The sequence below is a fragment of the Plecotus auritus genome, assembly GCF_963455305.1.
Source record: "Plecotus auritus genome assembly, chromosome: 3".
Lineage (NCBI taxonomy): Eukaryota > Metazoa > Chordata > Mammalia > Chiroptera > Vespertilionidae > Plecotus > Plecotus auritus.
In genome coordinates, this window is record NC_137772.1 from 66,505,366 (window position 1) to 66,522,296 (window position 16,931).

Sequence of the window (16,931 nt, forward strand, 5' to 3'; positions counted from 1 at the left end):
CCACCAAACCAGGATTACATGAAATGCTGAAGGGTGTTCTTTAAGAAGAGGAAGAAGAAGAAAAAGGTAAAGATAAAAATTATGAACAACAAAATGACATCAAATACATACCTACCAACAAGTGAATCTAAAAATCAAGTGAATAAAAAATCTGAAGAACAGAATGGACTGGTGAATATAATAGAATCAGGGACATAGAAAGGGAGTGGACTGACAATTCTCAGGGGGGAGGGGGTGTGAGGGGTTCAGGAAGAGACTGGACAAAAAGCTTACACCTATGGATGAAGACAGTTGCGGGGGGTAAGGGCATGGGGTGGGGTGGGGAATCAGGTGGAGGGGAGCTAGGGGGGAAAAAAGAGGAACACCTGTAATAATCTGAACAATAAAGATTTATTAAAAAAATAAATAAATAAATAAAAAGTTTGAGGACTCCTGGCTTAAACAGTAGATTAGAAGAGGCTGAGGACCACATCAGCGAATTAGAAGACAAGGTAGGAAAAAACACACAAACACAGCAGCAACTGGAAAGAAGACTTAAAAAGCAAGAGGAGAGCCTAAGGGAGCTTTGGGACAACACAAAACAAAACAATATTAGAATTATAGGGATACCGGAAGGAGAGGAAGAGAAGCAAGGAATAGAAAACCTGTTTGAAGAAATAATGACAGAAAACTTCCCTGATATTGGCAAGAAAAAAACTATGCAAATCCAGTAAGTACATAGAGTCCCAAACAAGTTGAACCCCAAAAGACCAACACCAAGACACATCATAATTAAATGGGCGAACACTAACGACAAAGTAAGAATCTTAAAGGCTGCCAGAGAGAGACAGAAAGTTACCTACAAGGGATCTCCTATTAGAATATCAACTGATTTCTCAACAGAAACACACCAGGCCAGAAGGGAATGGAATGAAATATACAAAGTGATGCAAAGCAAGGATCTGAATCCAAGAATACTATACCCAGTAAGTCTATCATTCAAAATTGAAGGTGGAATCAGGAGCTTCACAGACAAAAAAGGGCTAGGTGAGTTTATCACTACCAAACCAGCAATGCAAGAAATGCTAAAGGGACTGCTGTAAAAAGAAGAGAAAGGCAAGAAGAAACACTAAGGAAAAATATGACAACAAACATGTACTTGTCAATAATAACATTAAATGTAAATGGATTAAATGCGCCAATCAAAAGACATAGGGTAGCTAAATGGATAAGAAAACATGACCCATATATTTGCTGTCTACAAGAGACCCACCTCAGAACAAAGGATTCACAGAGACTGAGAGTGAAGGGATGGAAAAACATTTTTCAGGCAAATGGAAATGAGAAAAAAGCTGGGGTTGCGATACTTATCTCTGATAAAATAGACCTCAAAGTAAAGGCCATAACAAGAGATAAGGAAGGCCACTACATAATACTAAAGGGAGCAATTCAACAAGATATAACTCTGGTAAACATATATGTACCCAGTGCAGGAGCACCCAAATACATAAAAAAAACTCCTGGAAAATATCAAGGGAGAGATCGACAACAATACAATCATAGTAGGAGACATTAATACACCACTGACATCACTGGATAAATCCTCTAGACAAAAAATCAGCAAAGAAACAACAATTCTAAATGACGCACTAGATCAAATGGACCTAATTGACATCTTCAGAGCATTTCACCCCAAAGCCACGGAATATACGTTCTTCTCAAGTGCACATGGGACATTTTCAAAAATAGACCACATACTGGGTCAAAGCAAAGTCTCCCCAAATTCAAAAAGACTGAAATCATATCAAGCATTTTCTCAGACCACAATGGCATATTAGAAATAAACTATAATAAAAACATTCCAAAAAATTCAAACACTTGGAAGCTGAATAGCATGCTATTAAACAATGATTGGGTGAGCAACGAGATCAAAGAAGAAATTAAAAACATCCTGGAGACGAATGACAATAAAAACACAAAACTGCAAATGCTATGGGACACAATGAAAGCAGTCCTGAGAGGGAAGTTTATAGCTCTACAGGCCTACCTCAAAAAACAGGAAAAAATGGTAATAAATCATCTAACTCAACAACTCAAAGAATTAGAAAGAGAGCAACAAGAAAAGCCCACAGTGAGCAGAAGGAAGGACATAATAAAGATCAGAGCAGAAATGAATGACATAGAGACCAAAAAAACATTACAAAAGATCAACAAAACCAAGAGCTGGTTCTTCGAAAGGATAAACAAGATTGATGAACCTCTAGCCAGGATCACCAAGAAGCAAAGAGAGAGGACCCAAATAAACAAAATCAGAAATGAAAGAGGTGAAATAACAACAGACCCCACCGAAATACAAAGGATTGTTAAAAAATACTATGAACAACTCTATTCTAACAAACTAGACAACTTGGAGGAAATGGACACATTACTAGAAAAATACAACCTTCCAAAACTCACTCAGGAAGATTCTAAAAATCTCAACTGGCTGATAACTATGGAAGAAATTGAAGCAGTCATCAAAAAGCTTCCAGTAAACAAAAGCCCGGGGCCAGATGGCTTCACAGGGGAGTTTTACCAAACATTCCAGGAAGAACTAAAACCTATCATCCTCAAACTATTCCAGAAAATTCAAGAGAAAGGAACACTTCCAAGCTCCTTCTATGAAGCCAGCATCACCCTAATACCAAAACCAGATAAAGATAACACAATGAAAGAGAATTACAGGCCAATATCCCTCATGAATATAGACGCCAAAATCCTCAACAAAATTCTAGCAAATCGAATCCAGCAGTACATCAGAAAGATCATACACCATGACCAAGTAGGATTTATCCCGGGGATGCAAGGATGGTACAATATTCACAAATCAATAAACGTGATACATCACATAAACAAATTTAGAGATAAAAACCACATAGTCATATCAATTGATGCAGAAAAAGCATTTGACAAAATCCAACACCCTTCTTGATAAAAACTCTCAGCAAGGTGGGAATAGAAGGATCATACCTCAACATAATAAAAGCCATATATGACAAACCCACAGCCAACATCATACTCAATGGGTAAAAACTAAAACTATTTCCCCTAAGAACAGGAACAAGACAGGGATGTCCACTCTCACCACTCCTGTTCAATATAGTGCTGGAAGTACTAGCCATTGCAGTCAGGCAAGAAGAAGAAATAAAAGGCATCCAAATTGGAAAAGAAGAAGTAAAACTGTCCTTATTCGCAGATGACATGATACTGTACATAGAAAACCCTAAAGACTCCATCAAATAATTACTAGACTTAATAAATGAATTCAGCAATATAGCAGGATACAAAATTAATGCCAAGAAATCTATGGCATTTCTATACACCAATAATGAACTTACAGAGAGACTAAAAAAGCAATTCCATTTACCATCGCACCAAAAAAATTAAGATACCTAGGAATAAACTTAACTAAGGAGGTAAAAGACCTATATGTGGAAAACTACACGACACTGAAAAGAGAGATAGAGGAAGACATAAACAGATGGAAGAACATACCATGTTCATGGATTGGTAATCAACATCATCAAAATGTCCATACTACCCAAAGCAATCTATGAATTCAATGCACTTCCTATTAAAATACCAACGACATATTTCACAGACCTAGAACGAACTTTCCAAAAATTTGTCTGGAATAAAAAAAGACCCTGAATAGCTGCAGCGATTCTGAGAAAGAAGAACAAAGTAGGTGGGATCTCAATACCAGATATCAAGCTGTATTACAAAGCCACTGTTCTTTGGTACTGGCACAAGAACAGACATATAGATCAATGGAATAGAATAGAGAACCCAGAAATTGACCAAAATCACTATGTTCAATTAATATTTGACAAAGGAGGCAGGAACATACAATGGAGTCAAGACAGTCTCTTCAACAAATGGTGTTGGGAAAATTGGACAGATACATGCAAAAAAATGAAGCTAGATCACCAACTTACACCATACACAAAAATAAACTCAAAATGGATAAAGGACTTAAACATAAGATGGGAAACCATAAAAATACTAGAGGAATCCACAGGCAGAAAAATCTCAGACATATGCTGAAGGAACTTCTTCACTGATACTGCGCCTAGGGCAATGGAAACTAAAGAGAAAATAAACAAATGGGACTACATGAAAATAAAAAGCTTTTGCACAGCAAAGGAAACCATCAATAAAACAACAAGAAAGCCCACTGCATGGGAGAACATATTTGCCAATGATATCAACAGTAAGGGTTTAATCTCCCAACATTTACAGGGATCTCATGCAGCTTAACAAAAAGAAGATAAACAACCCAATCAAAAAATGGGAAACTGATCTAAATAGACACTTTTTGAAACAAGACAGAAGGAAGGCCAAGAGACATATGAAAACCTGCTCAATGTCACTAATCATCAGAGAGATGCAAATCAAAACAACAATGCGGTACCATCTCACACCTGTCAGAATGGCTATTATCAACAAATCAACAAATGACAAGTGCTGGGGAGGATGTGGAGAAAAAGGAACCCTTGTGCACTGCTGGTGGGAATGCAGACTGGTGCAGTCACTGTGGAGAACAGTATGGAGTTTCCTCAAAAAACTAAAAATGTAACTCCCATTTGACCCAGTGATCCCACTTCTAGGAATATATCCCAAGAAACTAGAAACACCAATCAGAAAGGATATATGAATCCCTATGTTTATAGCAGAACAATTCACCATAGCTAAGATTTGGAAACAGCCTAAGTGCCCATCAGCAGATGAGTGAATTAAAAAACTGTGGTATCTACACAATGGAATACTACGCTGCGGTAAAAAAGGAGATCCTACCATTTGCAACAACGTGGATGGAGATGGAGAGTATTATGTTAAGTGAAATAAGCCAGGCAGAGAAAGATAAATATCACATGATCTCACTCATTTGTGGAATATAATGAACGGCATAGACTGATGAACAAGAACAGATCCAGAGACTGAGAAACGTTGAACAGCACGTCATACCTCAGGGCAGGTAGGGGAGGGTGGTGGTAAGGTGGAGATATCAACGAAGGGACTTGTGTGCATGCATATGAGCCTAATCAATGGACACAGACAACAAGGGGGTGGGGCATAAATGGGGGTTGGGGGGTTATGGGGGAATAAGGACACATATGTAAAAAATAACAATTTAAAAAAAATTAAAAAATTATAAAAAAAAAATAAAATAAAATATTAAATCTAATCCATACTAATGGTCACCATAACCTTAAGAGAAATTGTTTCATGTGACAAATATTTTTAAATGAAACTCTCTGTAGCCCGAAAATTATTTTGGAAGGAAACAAAGAGAAGTTTCCTTCAAAAGTCGTAAGGATTGTAATTGAAAGTCAATATCTTTGGCCTCTTGAACTAAAGTAAGTAATTTGTGTTTTTGCCTCCCTGACAAAGTTTATATAAAGTTACAAAAAGAAATTGACAGCCAGTTTGAAATTGAATTGCCATGGCCTAGAGCAAAGAATATCCTTACATGATATTATTCTACAATGTCATTATAATTTTAGATATTTTACAAGAGCATATTGTACAATTATCCCAAACAAACTTACAAACTAATTCTTTGAATGTTTGGCAGCAATTTAAAAAAAAAGGACATGAAAGGTTTAATCCCTTTCAGAAGGAATTAAGGCGCTGGGAAGGCACTTGAGCATTCTATATTGGCCCCTCTTGCCTTTTGTGCCAAGAGGGACCCTCTTCTCACAATCCAATTGCCCTCAGCTGTTGCCTGAGCTTTCTGTTCATGCTGAGCTTGAAGCCTTGTGGTGGCTGGTACCATGGATCTCTCGCCCAATCGTGTGAGTTGGGCCCTCCCTGGAGAAGAAACCTGAGTTCCCCGAGATATGTGATCAGTGCTGGGGCCCCGCCAGCAGGCCAGGGGATCCCAAGGCAGGTACTGGGCGTGGAGGCCATGGGGGCATAGGCTACCAAGGAGACAGAACTGAACCTCACATCACCCTGCTTGGCCCTGGAGGATGACTGGTTAGCCAGAGACGGGTAAGATTCCTCAGGGAAGAAACAACCTAAGACAGGCATAGTCACAGAGGGGCCATCAGGAGAGAACTTGGGGGTCAACAGAGGTGGGGCACAGACCCTCACCCCCCGCAATCTTGCAGGGGCCTGAACCCTCACCCCATCTGAGGGAGGTCTCCTGCCCCCATGGCTGCTTTGCTTCCCACGTCCAGCTCAGATTGGGACACAGGTGACAGACAGTGACTTGGCCCAGCTCAGATTGGGACCCAGGTAACAGACAGAGACTTGGCCGACAGCAGCTGCCCTATATCTAAATCCAGCCTAGCACCAGGAATGCTCAGGGCCTACTCAAGAATGCAAATAATCCTTTCCACTAATATTTACAGGGTAAACTAAGATTGTTGGTAGAGTATTAAATTTGACAGTAAAATAATAATCAAGTTTTCAGATTAATTTAAATAGGCTAATTGAAATAAGTGAATAGTCAAGAAAATTTAATTGTACTGGACAAAAAGCTGTTCCTAAAGTGGTAACTAAAATTTCTATTGGTAGTTCATCTCATGGTAAAATTCCTAAACATGCAATGAAACTAAAGCAGTCATATTTTTGTGCAAAAAATTAAAATTTAAAGTTATCAAGACTGCATTATAAAATTTACAAAAGCCTCCATTAATCAAAAAAAGGGAGGATAGTAGGGTAATATCATGTAAGGAAAAATATCCTATAAGTAAATTACATATAGAAAATTTTTACTTTACAAAATTAATTTTCATTTGTAATGCTAACAGCAAAGCACCCATGAAAAACATACATGGTGTCTAAACAAGACAAAGGAAAATCGTTTGGGCAAAAATGAAAAGGATCCCAAATCAATTATATAGAAAAGATTCCTTTATTAACTTTTGGTCGAGAATATGTTTGTATATTTTCAGAAAACAACTCCAAGACCATGTGGATTCCTGCAACAGAGAGGAATTGACAGGCCTGCTCCAGCCACGAAGACAAAAGGAGGAACAGTCCAAAGATGGAAGACGCTGACGACGCCTTGCCATGCTAGCAGTCAGCAGCTGTGTGTCCCAGCAGGTTGCCTAGGACCAAACCAGAGAGGGTCGGACCTCCATTGCCACCATGTGCCCACCATCCAGATATCATAGCTGACATGTACACATAAGGAACTGTTTGACATTGAAACGGGGACTCAGAACTGTTGGACATTGAAATTGGGACTCAAACATTTTGTTATTATATGTTTATTTCTAGTCTGCAGAGGCAAGATTTTTTAAAGGAAAGAAATGGGGGAAAAATAGATACAGAGGCAAAGAAGCATTGAACAGACTGTCAAACTAGAGTGGGAAGGCAGGGGAGGTTGGCGGGGGCGGGGGGGGGGGGGCTGTAAGAGATCAATCGAAGGACTTGTACGCATGCATATAAGCATAACCAATGGATACAAGACAATGGGGGGGGCCAGGTAAAGGCATGTACTGGGGGGTAGAGGAGGCCAGGGGGGAGGTCAATGGGGGAAAAAAAAAAAGGAGACATATGTACTACTATTTGTAATACTTCAAACAATAAAAAAAAAGAAAAAAAAAAAAAAGAAATAAGAACTGGCATGGTACAGGCTGACAGACAAATAATACAGTGTGGGGCAAAAGTAGGTTTACAGTTGTGTTTATGAAGCACAGTTTATCGTTGAATTATTTATTATTATATTATTTTCCATAAGAACTGTAAATCTACTTTTGCCCCACCCTGTATTAAAAAAAACACCATATAAACAAAATGACTCTGACTCTTTAGAAAACTCTTCCTTCAAAGCACAACTATAGCCACTGTGATCTCTTAGCAAAGTCACAAAGCATTACATAGGGGATTAGCAGGAGTATACACATGAAAAGCAGCACAGGCTACGGGAAAAGGTATGAATGTGTGAAGTCTTAAAGGATAAAACTGAGAATTATTTTAGTTTTTGATGTGCTAAAAACAAATAACTCAAGGATTATAAGGGCTATTGGTACAAAGGAACTCTAATAGCTTGTACATCTAGTTGAAGAGAGAGGACAGATTGAAATAGAGGGGGTCTGAGTCCAGAGCCTGTATCTTCAAACAGTATGCAGTGCTGTCTTCTTGTTCTTTTTGTTTCAGTTAGGAAAGGTCAGCCTAGTTAGATTTTCTTCAAAAAGATATCTCAGTAGAGATACTTATGTGCTTTCTTTCAAAAATACTTATATAGAGATCTTAGTCATAGGGAATCAGAAAGGTTATGTTGTAAGAAATAAAATAAATAAAAGTGGCTACAGTATATGTATACACCTCTACATAAAAGAAATTCGGTGGTTGAAAAAGCCAAAACGTCTTAAGAAAAAAAATCTTTTAAGGAAACAAAATGAACTATTATCTTAACATCATTCTATAGACCTTAAAAAAGATCACTATTCTTCCCTAAGGCAAGAGTTCCCTCCAAGAAGCTGGTGTTACTTTATATCTATTTATATGTGAAGTAATGTAAACCTTGCCTGGATGTTACATATTTTTCATACATCTCTTCTCTAGCTTTTTTGGTTTCTTCCAGTTGAGCTTGAAGTCTTTCAAGGCGGTCCTCTTCATGGGCACAGCGAACACTGAGCTCCATGTTTTGGCGATTGAGATATTCTTTATCCTTCTGCAGTAAAGTAACAGTTTGCTGCAAGGTGGCTACCTACACATACGTAGAGACAGACAGTGTTCAGAGCAATGTCTTACTTTTCAAGGTTTACTGTATTATTTTCTTTCATTTGTGCTTTCACTAACCACATAAAAAGGGCTAATTCTTGCCTTGCCATTTTTCATCCAAACACATCTACTACAGTCCCTTCTTTCTGGCAACTACATCAAAAAGGAAAAATGTCCCTCCCACAATTCTGCCCTATGCCCACATCTCTGTACAATAAATACAAATGACTCTATAAGCTTACCTCTTTTGATAATTCACTTCTTTCTTTAGCTTGAATTGTATGAGAGGCTTCAAGTATTTCATGTTTTCTCCTTATTTCAATTACTTCCTGTTCAAGTGCATCACGTTCACTGAAAAATTCAAATACACATATAAATTTTACATCCCTTTTTATAATGGATATTTTTAAAGTTCTGGAAACTGAACAGAGACGTTAGCAGTGGTGCTTCAGTGTCATTCGATAAACAACAGAGTATCTGCTTTTCATATTTAGAAGGACTCTGTTCAAGACCTTGTTCAGATACATACATATCAATTTATCGTCTTAAAAAATATATAAATTACACCAGTCAGTAAAATAAATAATAGAACTTCCTAAGGTACATTCTGGTATCTTTTCACTATCATCTTCAATCTTACCTTGAAGCCAAAATTAAAAAAAAAAAAATATATATATATATATATATATATATATATATATATATATTTTTTTTTTATTGATTTTAGAGAGAAAGGGAGAGAGAGAGAGAAACATCAATGATGAGAGAGAATCATCGATTGGCTGCCTCCTGCACACTCCCAACTGGGGCTCGAGACTGCAACCTGGGCATGTGCCCTGAAAGGGAATCAAACTGTGACCTCCCGGTTCATATGTGATGCTCAACCACTGAGCACACTGGCCGGGCAAAACCAAAAAAAAATTTTAAATTCTTTATTGTTTAAAGTATTACACAGGTCTCCTTTTTCCCCCATTGACCTTTCCCTAGCCATTCCCTCCTCCCCGCCCAAAGCCAAAATTTTTAAAGAATTTGTACATGGCTACAAGCTTTCAGTTCAGGGTCAAAAAGGCCTTAACTCATCACTCAGATTGCATAGCAAATCCACAGGCAGGTTTCTTATGACGCTTTTATTCACATGTTCTTTATAATTACCCAGAGGTTTTAATTTTCATATTCAGACCACCTCTTTCTCACCAACAGTAAGAGCAAAAATTTGAACTACACCTATAATAGATTTAAAAAAAACGAGCAGAGCCCTAGCTGGTTTGGCTCAGTGGATAGAGCATTGGCCTGTGGACTGAAGGGTCCCAGGTTTGATTCCGGCCAACGGCACATGCCCAGGTTGTAGGCTCGATCCCCAGTAGGGGGTGTGCAGAAGGTAGCTGATCAATGATTCTCTCTCATCATTGATGTTTCTATCTATCCCTCTCCCTTCCTCTCTGAAATCAATAAAAATATTTTTTTTAAAAATGAGCAGAGAAATAAATGTCATACTCTTAACTTACCTTCTCCAGTAAGAATCAGTTCCTTTACACTTTATTTCATCTACCCACCTGGTGTTTTCATGGAGAGGGCTATTAAGAATTGTTTTATTTTTCACTAGATTTTCAATAACTCATTTAGAAAGATTTTTTTCTTCTAGTTAACAAAGTATTATGTTTTTTGAGAAAAGTGAGCAAAGCACAAGTTAAAAAATAACTATCATCCATAAACCCACTAACTAGAGATGGCTATCAGTATTATATTTTGGTACATATTACTTTAAGTATTTTGTGCTTTTACATGTAAATGTTTTTACTGTCACAAGGTATTAAGCATGCTTCCTCTGCTATGTTTTTTTTATGCACAATTATAAAATCATGATATAGTAAAACACCCATGAACTTGCCATCCACAGTTGACAACAGTTAATATCTGTCTATATTTGGATTAAAGGTTTTTTTAAAATATTTTTTTTATTGATTTCAGAGAAGAAGGGAGAGGTAGAGATAGAATCATCAATGATGATTGGCTGCCTCCCACAAGCCCCACATTGGGGATCAAGCCTGAAACCCGGGCATGTGCCCCAATCGGGAATCAAACCTCAACATCCTGGTTCATAGGTCGACGCTCAACCACTGAGCCACGCCTGCTGGGCAGATTAAAGTTTTTTGTTTTTTTAAAAAGATAGAACACTATGAGTAAACTTGAAGTTACCTATATTTTCCTCACTGTTCTTATATCATTCCCTAGATACAATGATGAATTTAGTATTTCTTTGTTTTTTTTCTTAATTCCCTGATATGACAAAACAAAACACAGCTTTAATTACTTTACAGATAACTTTTTTTTATTGTTGACACTATTACAGATGTCCCCCATTTTCTCCCCCTTTGACCACCACCCCCGCCCCTTCACCACACTGTTGTCTGTGTCCATGGGCTATGCATTATGTTCTTTGGCTAATCTCTTCACCTTCTTTTATCAAGTCCCCTCCAACCCCCCCCCATGCTTTTTACATACTTTTACTCAATAATTGGTAACATTTTGTCATTTACTTTGTATTATTTACTAAATATTTGTCATACTTATTCTCTGTTGTTCATATATATGAATAAATGTATACACATCTACATATAAACACGTTTATACATCTACATACGAACACATACATGTGCACCCCCCTCAACTATTTAAGAGTTATATGCAGACGTTAGGTCCCTTTATCCCTAAATAATTCACTGAATTACCTACGATTAACAATATTCTCTTATATAATCAGAATATCATATCAAATTCAGGAGATTTAGAGCTAACATAATTATCTAAATATACAATCCAGTTTCAAATTCTGTCACTTGTCCCAAAAATATCCTCTACGGCAAATTCTCCCTGGTCCAGGATCCAACGTATTACCATGCATTTCATTTGGGTGCCATCGGCCTTTAGTTTCCTTTAACCTTGATCAGTTCCTTAGCCCATCTTTGCCTTTTACAACATTGATTAGATTCACATTAAGCACTTTGGGCGGGAATACTATGTAAGTGATAGATACTGTGTTTTCAGTAGATCACATAAAGAGGCACATGATGTTACTCTATCCATTGATTGGTGATAGTAGCTTTCATCATTTGCCCAAGATGGTATCTGCTAAAGTTCTAAATATAAAGGTACCTTTTTGCCCTTTGCAATGAATACGTAATCTGTGGGAACATACTTTGAAACTGTGTATTCTGTTCCCTAACATACTTTTTTTTTACCCAATGGTTTTAGCTTCCAATATTTCATAGTAGTATTATGAAGCTAGAAAATAGTAATTCTAATACACATATATAATTATTGTTTAGCACTCATCTGTAAGATCCTCTTTATTATTAGCATGTAGTCAGGGATTCTTATTCTATTCAATGACTATTGCTAATATCCATTTTTATATTTAATATTTGACCAGTTGGAGCCTCTTTAAACTAGCTACTGTGGTGTTGAATTGGAAGTAGAGATATCAGTAAGATCTTTCCATAGTGTGGTAAGCCATCCTTCCTATTCTCTCTCCATTGCCTCTGTTTAGTGAAAGGGCCTAGAAACAATGACCAATGTAGCAATGACCAGCACCCAAATCTTAATTTTTGAATAGTAATCCCCACTAAAAGGAACCAGGACTCCTTAGAGAAAGAGCTGAGGCAATGAAATTACAAAATAAAACTGAGAACATTATTTTATGCCAGAAAGTAGGAAACTGCTTTTTGTTTCTTAAAAAAAAAAAAAAAGATAGGCACATGCATTTTGCTTTTCAAAATTCAATAGTTTGTATTTAATTTACCCATATAGATACAGTAAGGTCTTATTTAATGATTTCAACTGCTAGACAGAATTACATTGTAGAAATAAATCACAATTCATTTTCCATTCCACTACTGAAAAGCATTTTAATTCTTTCTAGTAATGATGCAATTAACATCCATATACTGTTTTCTTTTGCACATATGTGAGAATTTATAAAGAACATAAAAGTGATTTTTTACCCCAAAACATTTTTTAAATTTAAATTCTTTATTGTTTATCACCCCAAAAACATTTAAAAAAATTAATTCTTTCTATTGAGTGAACCAAAGGGTTTACAGTTTGAGGCCCTCTTGCTTGTTTTTCTGTTCCATTTTTAGCACATGAATATGTTTATCATATTTTTGTTATACATATGATATAATCACCCCCATGCACATCATCAACCTTCAATAATTATCAACGCAGTTCACTTATCCTTCATTCATATCCAATAGATTATTCTGATGATCATGCTTTTTAATATTCTCTTCCCATATTTTATCTATTATTGCTATCCTATATAATAAAAGCCTAGATGGCATCACGCCCTCAGGCGAAATCCCTTGTGCGATGTCGTCACAAGATGGCCGTGCACACAGCGGAGGCAGGGCCTTGCAGCCGCTCCACACAGTGAGGTGTGGGGGTCCCACGGCTCTGAGTGGCACAGAGAAGGCCAGTCCCAGAGTCTCTGCCACCTCGCGCAGAAGAGGGGGGTCCTGGTGGAGGAGATGGGTTGTGGCAGAGGAGGGCAGTTGTGGGTGATCAGGCTGGCAGGGGAGGGCAGTTGTGGGCAATCAGGCTGGCAGGGGAGGGCAGTTGTGGGCGATCAGGCCGGCAGGGGAGCAGTTAGGCATCAATCAGGCCGGCAGGGGAGCAGTTAGGGGGCGATCAGGCTGGCAGGCAGAAGTGGTTAGGGGCAATCGGGCAGGCAGGCAGGCAGGCGAGCGGTTAGGAGCCAGTGGTCCCGGATTGTGAGAGGGATGTCTGACTGCCAGCAGGTGTAGGCCGGGTTGAGGGACACCCCGCCCCCCACGAATTTCATGCACCGGGCCTCTAGCCTATAATAATAAAAGTGTAATATGATTAACAGACAGCCGAACGACCTTTTGGACCAAGCCAGGGCTGCAAGGGCTGAGGCAAGCTGCTATAGCTGCAAGGGCCAAGCCCCTTGCATGAATTTCATGCATCGGGCCTCTAGTAGATTATATAATAGCTGAGAGGATATCAAAACACCAACTCAAAGTATCATTTTACCATCATAATCTATTTTATTTTTAAATTATTCTTTTGAAATCCAGCTTTATTCAAGAGCCGACTGAGTATAACGCTCATAGATTTCATGTTCCAATAATTACTGTATTTTGACATAACAATACCTACATAATAATACATACTGATGTTAGTCATGGTAGGAGAAGGAGAATCAATGTTATATCCCAAAATCCTTGCAGATTTATTTATGGTGCTATACAATTTATAAAACATTCATTCATTTAAAAAATACTCATTGAGTGACTACTGTATTTCAAGAATTATTTTACCTTCAGGTAGATACAGCAGAAAACAATTAGAATCATCTCTCTCTTTATATATACAAATACTTTCATAAATATTCCTTTATTTGATCTTCTTAGTTTAAATAGCAGATATTTGTATTAGCATCATCTCAGAGATGATAAATCTTTGGCTTAGAATGATAAGAGATTTTCCTAAGGGACATATAGCTAAGTAGTAGTTCATTAATGGACAAACAACAGAAAAGCATATTCCAGTAAAAGGCAAATTATGTGCCAGAGCTACTTAGTAGCAATACATTGGGAAATATATTCACAGAAAACATTATTTTCTGAAAAAAAGAATGCCTTTTGTCTGAAAAAACTTCAAATAAAACTATAAAGTATTTAAATTGATTTTATAAAATGAAAGTAATCAAGTAAAAATTCAAACATGGGATTTTACTGAGTTTCTATCTTCTAAGATATTATATTTAAAAAACAACAACACAGCAGCAACTTCTAAACAAAATAAAAACAACTGATATAAAAATACAATTTAAACCCATCAAACTGCCAAAATGACATGCTTTTAAAATGCAATGAAGAATAAGGTACATGTCAGGAGAATAAAAAGATAAGCCACACTCTGGAAGAAAATATTTGCCAAAGACATATCTGATAAAGAACTGTAATTCAAAACATACAAAGAACTCTTAAAACTCAACAGTATGAAAACAAACAACCCAATTAAAAAATGAGCCAACAACCTTAACAGACAGACACCTCACCAGAGAAGATATACAGATGACAAATAAGCACATGAAAAGATGTTCCAAATCATGTCATCAGAGAAATGCAAATTAAAATAACAATGAGTAACACCTAAAAACCTATTAGAATGGTCAAAATCTAGAATACTGATAACACCAAATACTGACAAAGATGTGGAGCAACAGGAATTCCCATTCATTGTTCACAGAAATGCAAAATGGTATAGCCACTTGGGGACAGACAGTCTGGAAGTTTCTTACAAAACTAAACATACTCTTACCATATGATTGTGTTCCTTGGTTTTTACCCAAAGAAGATGAAAACTGTATCCATGCAAAATCTGGCTCATGGATGTTTATAGCAGTTTTCTTCACAACTGCCACAACTTGGAAGCAACCAAGATGTCCTTCAGTAGGTGAGTGGATAAATAAACTGTGCGATGTCTAGACAATGGAATATTATTCAATGGTATAAGGAAATAGGCTATTAAGCTATGAAAAGATATGGAGGAAATTTAAATGTATCCTATATAATAAAAGCCTAATATGCAAATTGTCCCCTTGGGCGGTCTTTCGACCGGGAGACCAGGAGTTTGCTCGCTATGATGTGTGCTGACTACCAGGGGGTGGCGCAGAACATGGCGGGCTTCGGTGACGCGCTGCGACCTCTCACCGGCTACCTGGGGAAGGGGGTGAAGAGGACGGAGGTGCGGTAAGAATGCAGGATGTCCACCGAGCTTGCTCTCATCCCCCCTGCTACCCTCCCCTGGGACGCCAGGGCTCGCGCCTCTTCTGGGTGAGCCAGGCCATAGCCACTGGGACCGCAGGGGCCAGTCTGGCTCCCCATGGGTTCACACAGGAGCCGGTCTGCAAGGCTAGCTGGGAGAGGGCATGCTGCCAGCCTGGCTTCCATGCGGCACTGCTAGGCAGCCCAGAGGCCCACGCTGTGCCTTGGCCTGTGGTGTCTGGCCGTGCTCACCGCATCTCTGCATGGGGACTTGGGAGCTGTGACTCAGGCAGAGGGGGATGCATGGGGGCCTGGGGGCCCAGGTGCTGCCCAGGGCCCAGAGGTCAGCTGGGACCCGCTCTTCCACGCCAGACGCTTGCGCTCCGATCACTGACCAGACCTAGGGACCGCACCTGTGAATGAATTGCATGCACCGGGCCTCTAGTATTACTATAAGAAGACAATCTGAAAAGGCTCTATACTGCATGATTCCAACTATATTACATTCTGAAAGAGTCAAAACTATGGAGACAGAAAAAGAATAAAGTATAGTCATATGCCACATAATGACTTTTGGTCAAAGATGGACTGCATATATGATGGTGGTCCCACAAGATTATAATGGAGCTGAGAAATTTCTATTGTCTAATGACATCATAGTCACACATCACAGAGCAAGGCATCACATGTTTGTGGTGATACTGATGTAAAAAACCTATTGCACTGCCAGCTGAATGAAAGTAGAGCACACATAATTACAGTAGTAGGCTATACCATCTAGGTTTGTGTAAGTACACTCTAAGATCTTCGCACAATGACTAAATTGCCTAATGATCCAATTCTCCAGAACGTATCCCCATTGTTAAGCAGCACATGACTATACAAAGCAGAATTAACAATGTCAATGGTAAAAATTCAGGCGACTCAAGATCTTGCTCCCCAGTATACATTGTCAGTTTGGCTCAAATAAACTCTTGTAAAAATTGAAAAAGTAAAAAATAAAAAAAATTCAATTGACTTTGAATTCAGGTGCATGCTAAAAATGAGAAAAACTACTGTACCCATCTTCACTCCTTACCTCTTGACTTTGTCATAGTTCTCTTGACGGTAGTCACCTTGCTGAATTAACTGTTTTGTGTCTGCTAATTCTAAAGCCAAACGTTGACATCTATTTTGAAGCTCAGAGTAGTTTCTTCGATCTTCCTCATAAGTCTATAAACCAAAACAATAATAAAACATTTCAAACTAAACACAGTTGACGGAATTCTGTACTGAATTCTTCTGTTAAGTTGTGAATGTCCTTGTAATTTAAAAAATCCTTTATTTTCCTATTTAGTAATTTTTCTCTACTCAAAGACAGGTAATCTTAAACTCACAGAGTAGTTTGTAAGTCCATCTGTTTAAAACTTCAGCTCTATTTTTTTTAAAAAAATAGCA

The 16,931-nt window shown here is 38.0% G+C and overlaps 1 protein-coding gene across 1 annotated transcript in view; it reads right to left on the reverse strand.

Annotated features, from left to right (window-relative positions):
• PIBF1 (progesterone immunomodulatory binding factor 1) overlaps nt 1-16,931 on the reverse strand; it is a 231,915-nt gene that overhangs the window by 179,296 nt on the left and 35,688 nt on the right. Inside the window, exons 6-8 of the mRNA XM_080659354.1 lie at nt 16,573-16,706; nt 8,943-9,051; nt 8,505-8,686 (exon numbers count right to left, since the gene is read on the reverse strand). Coding sequence (XP_080515480.1) covers nt 8,505-8,686; nt 8,943-9,051; nt 16,573-16,706 — 425 coding nt within the window. The remainder of the gene's footprint in view (nt 1-8,504; nt 8,687-8,942; nt 9,052-16,572; nt 16,707-16,931) is intronic.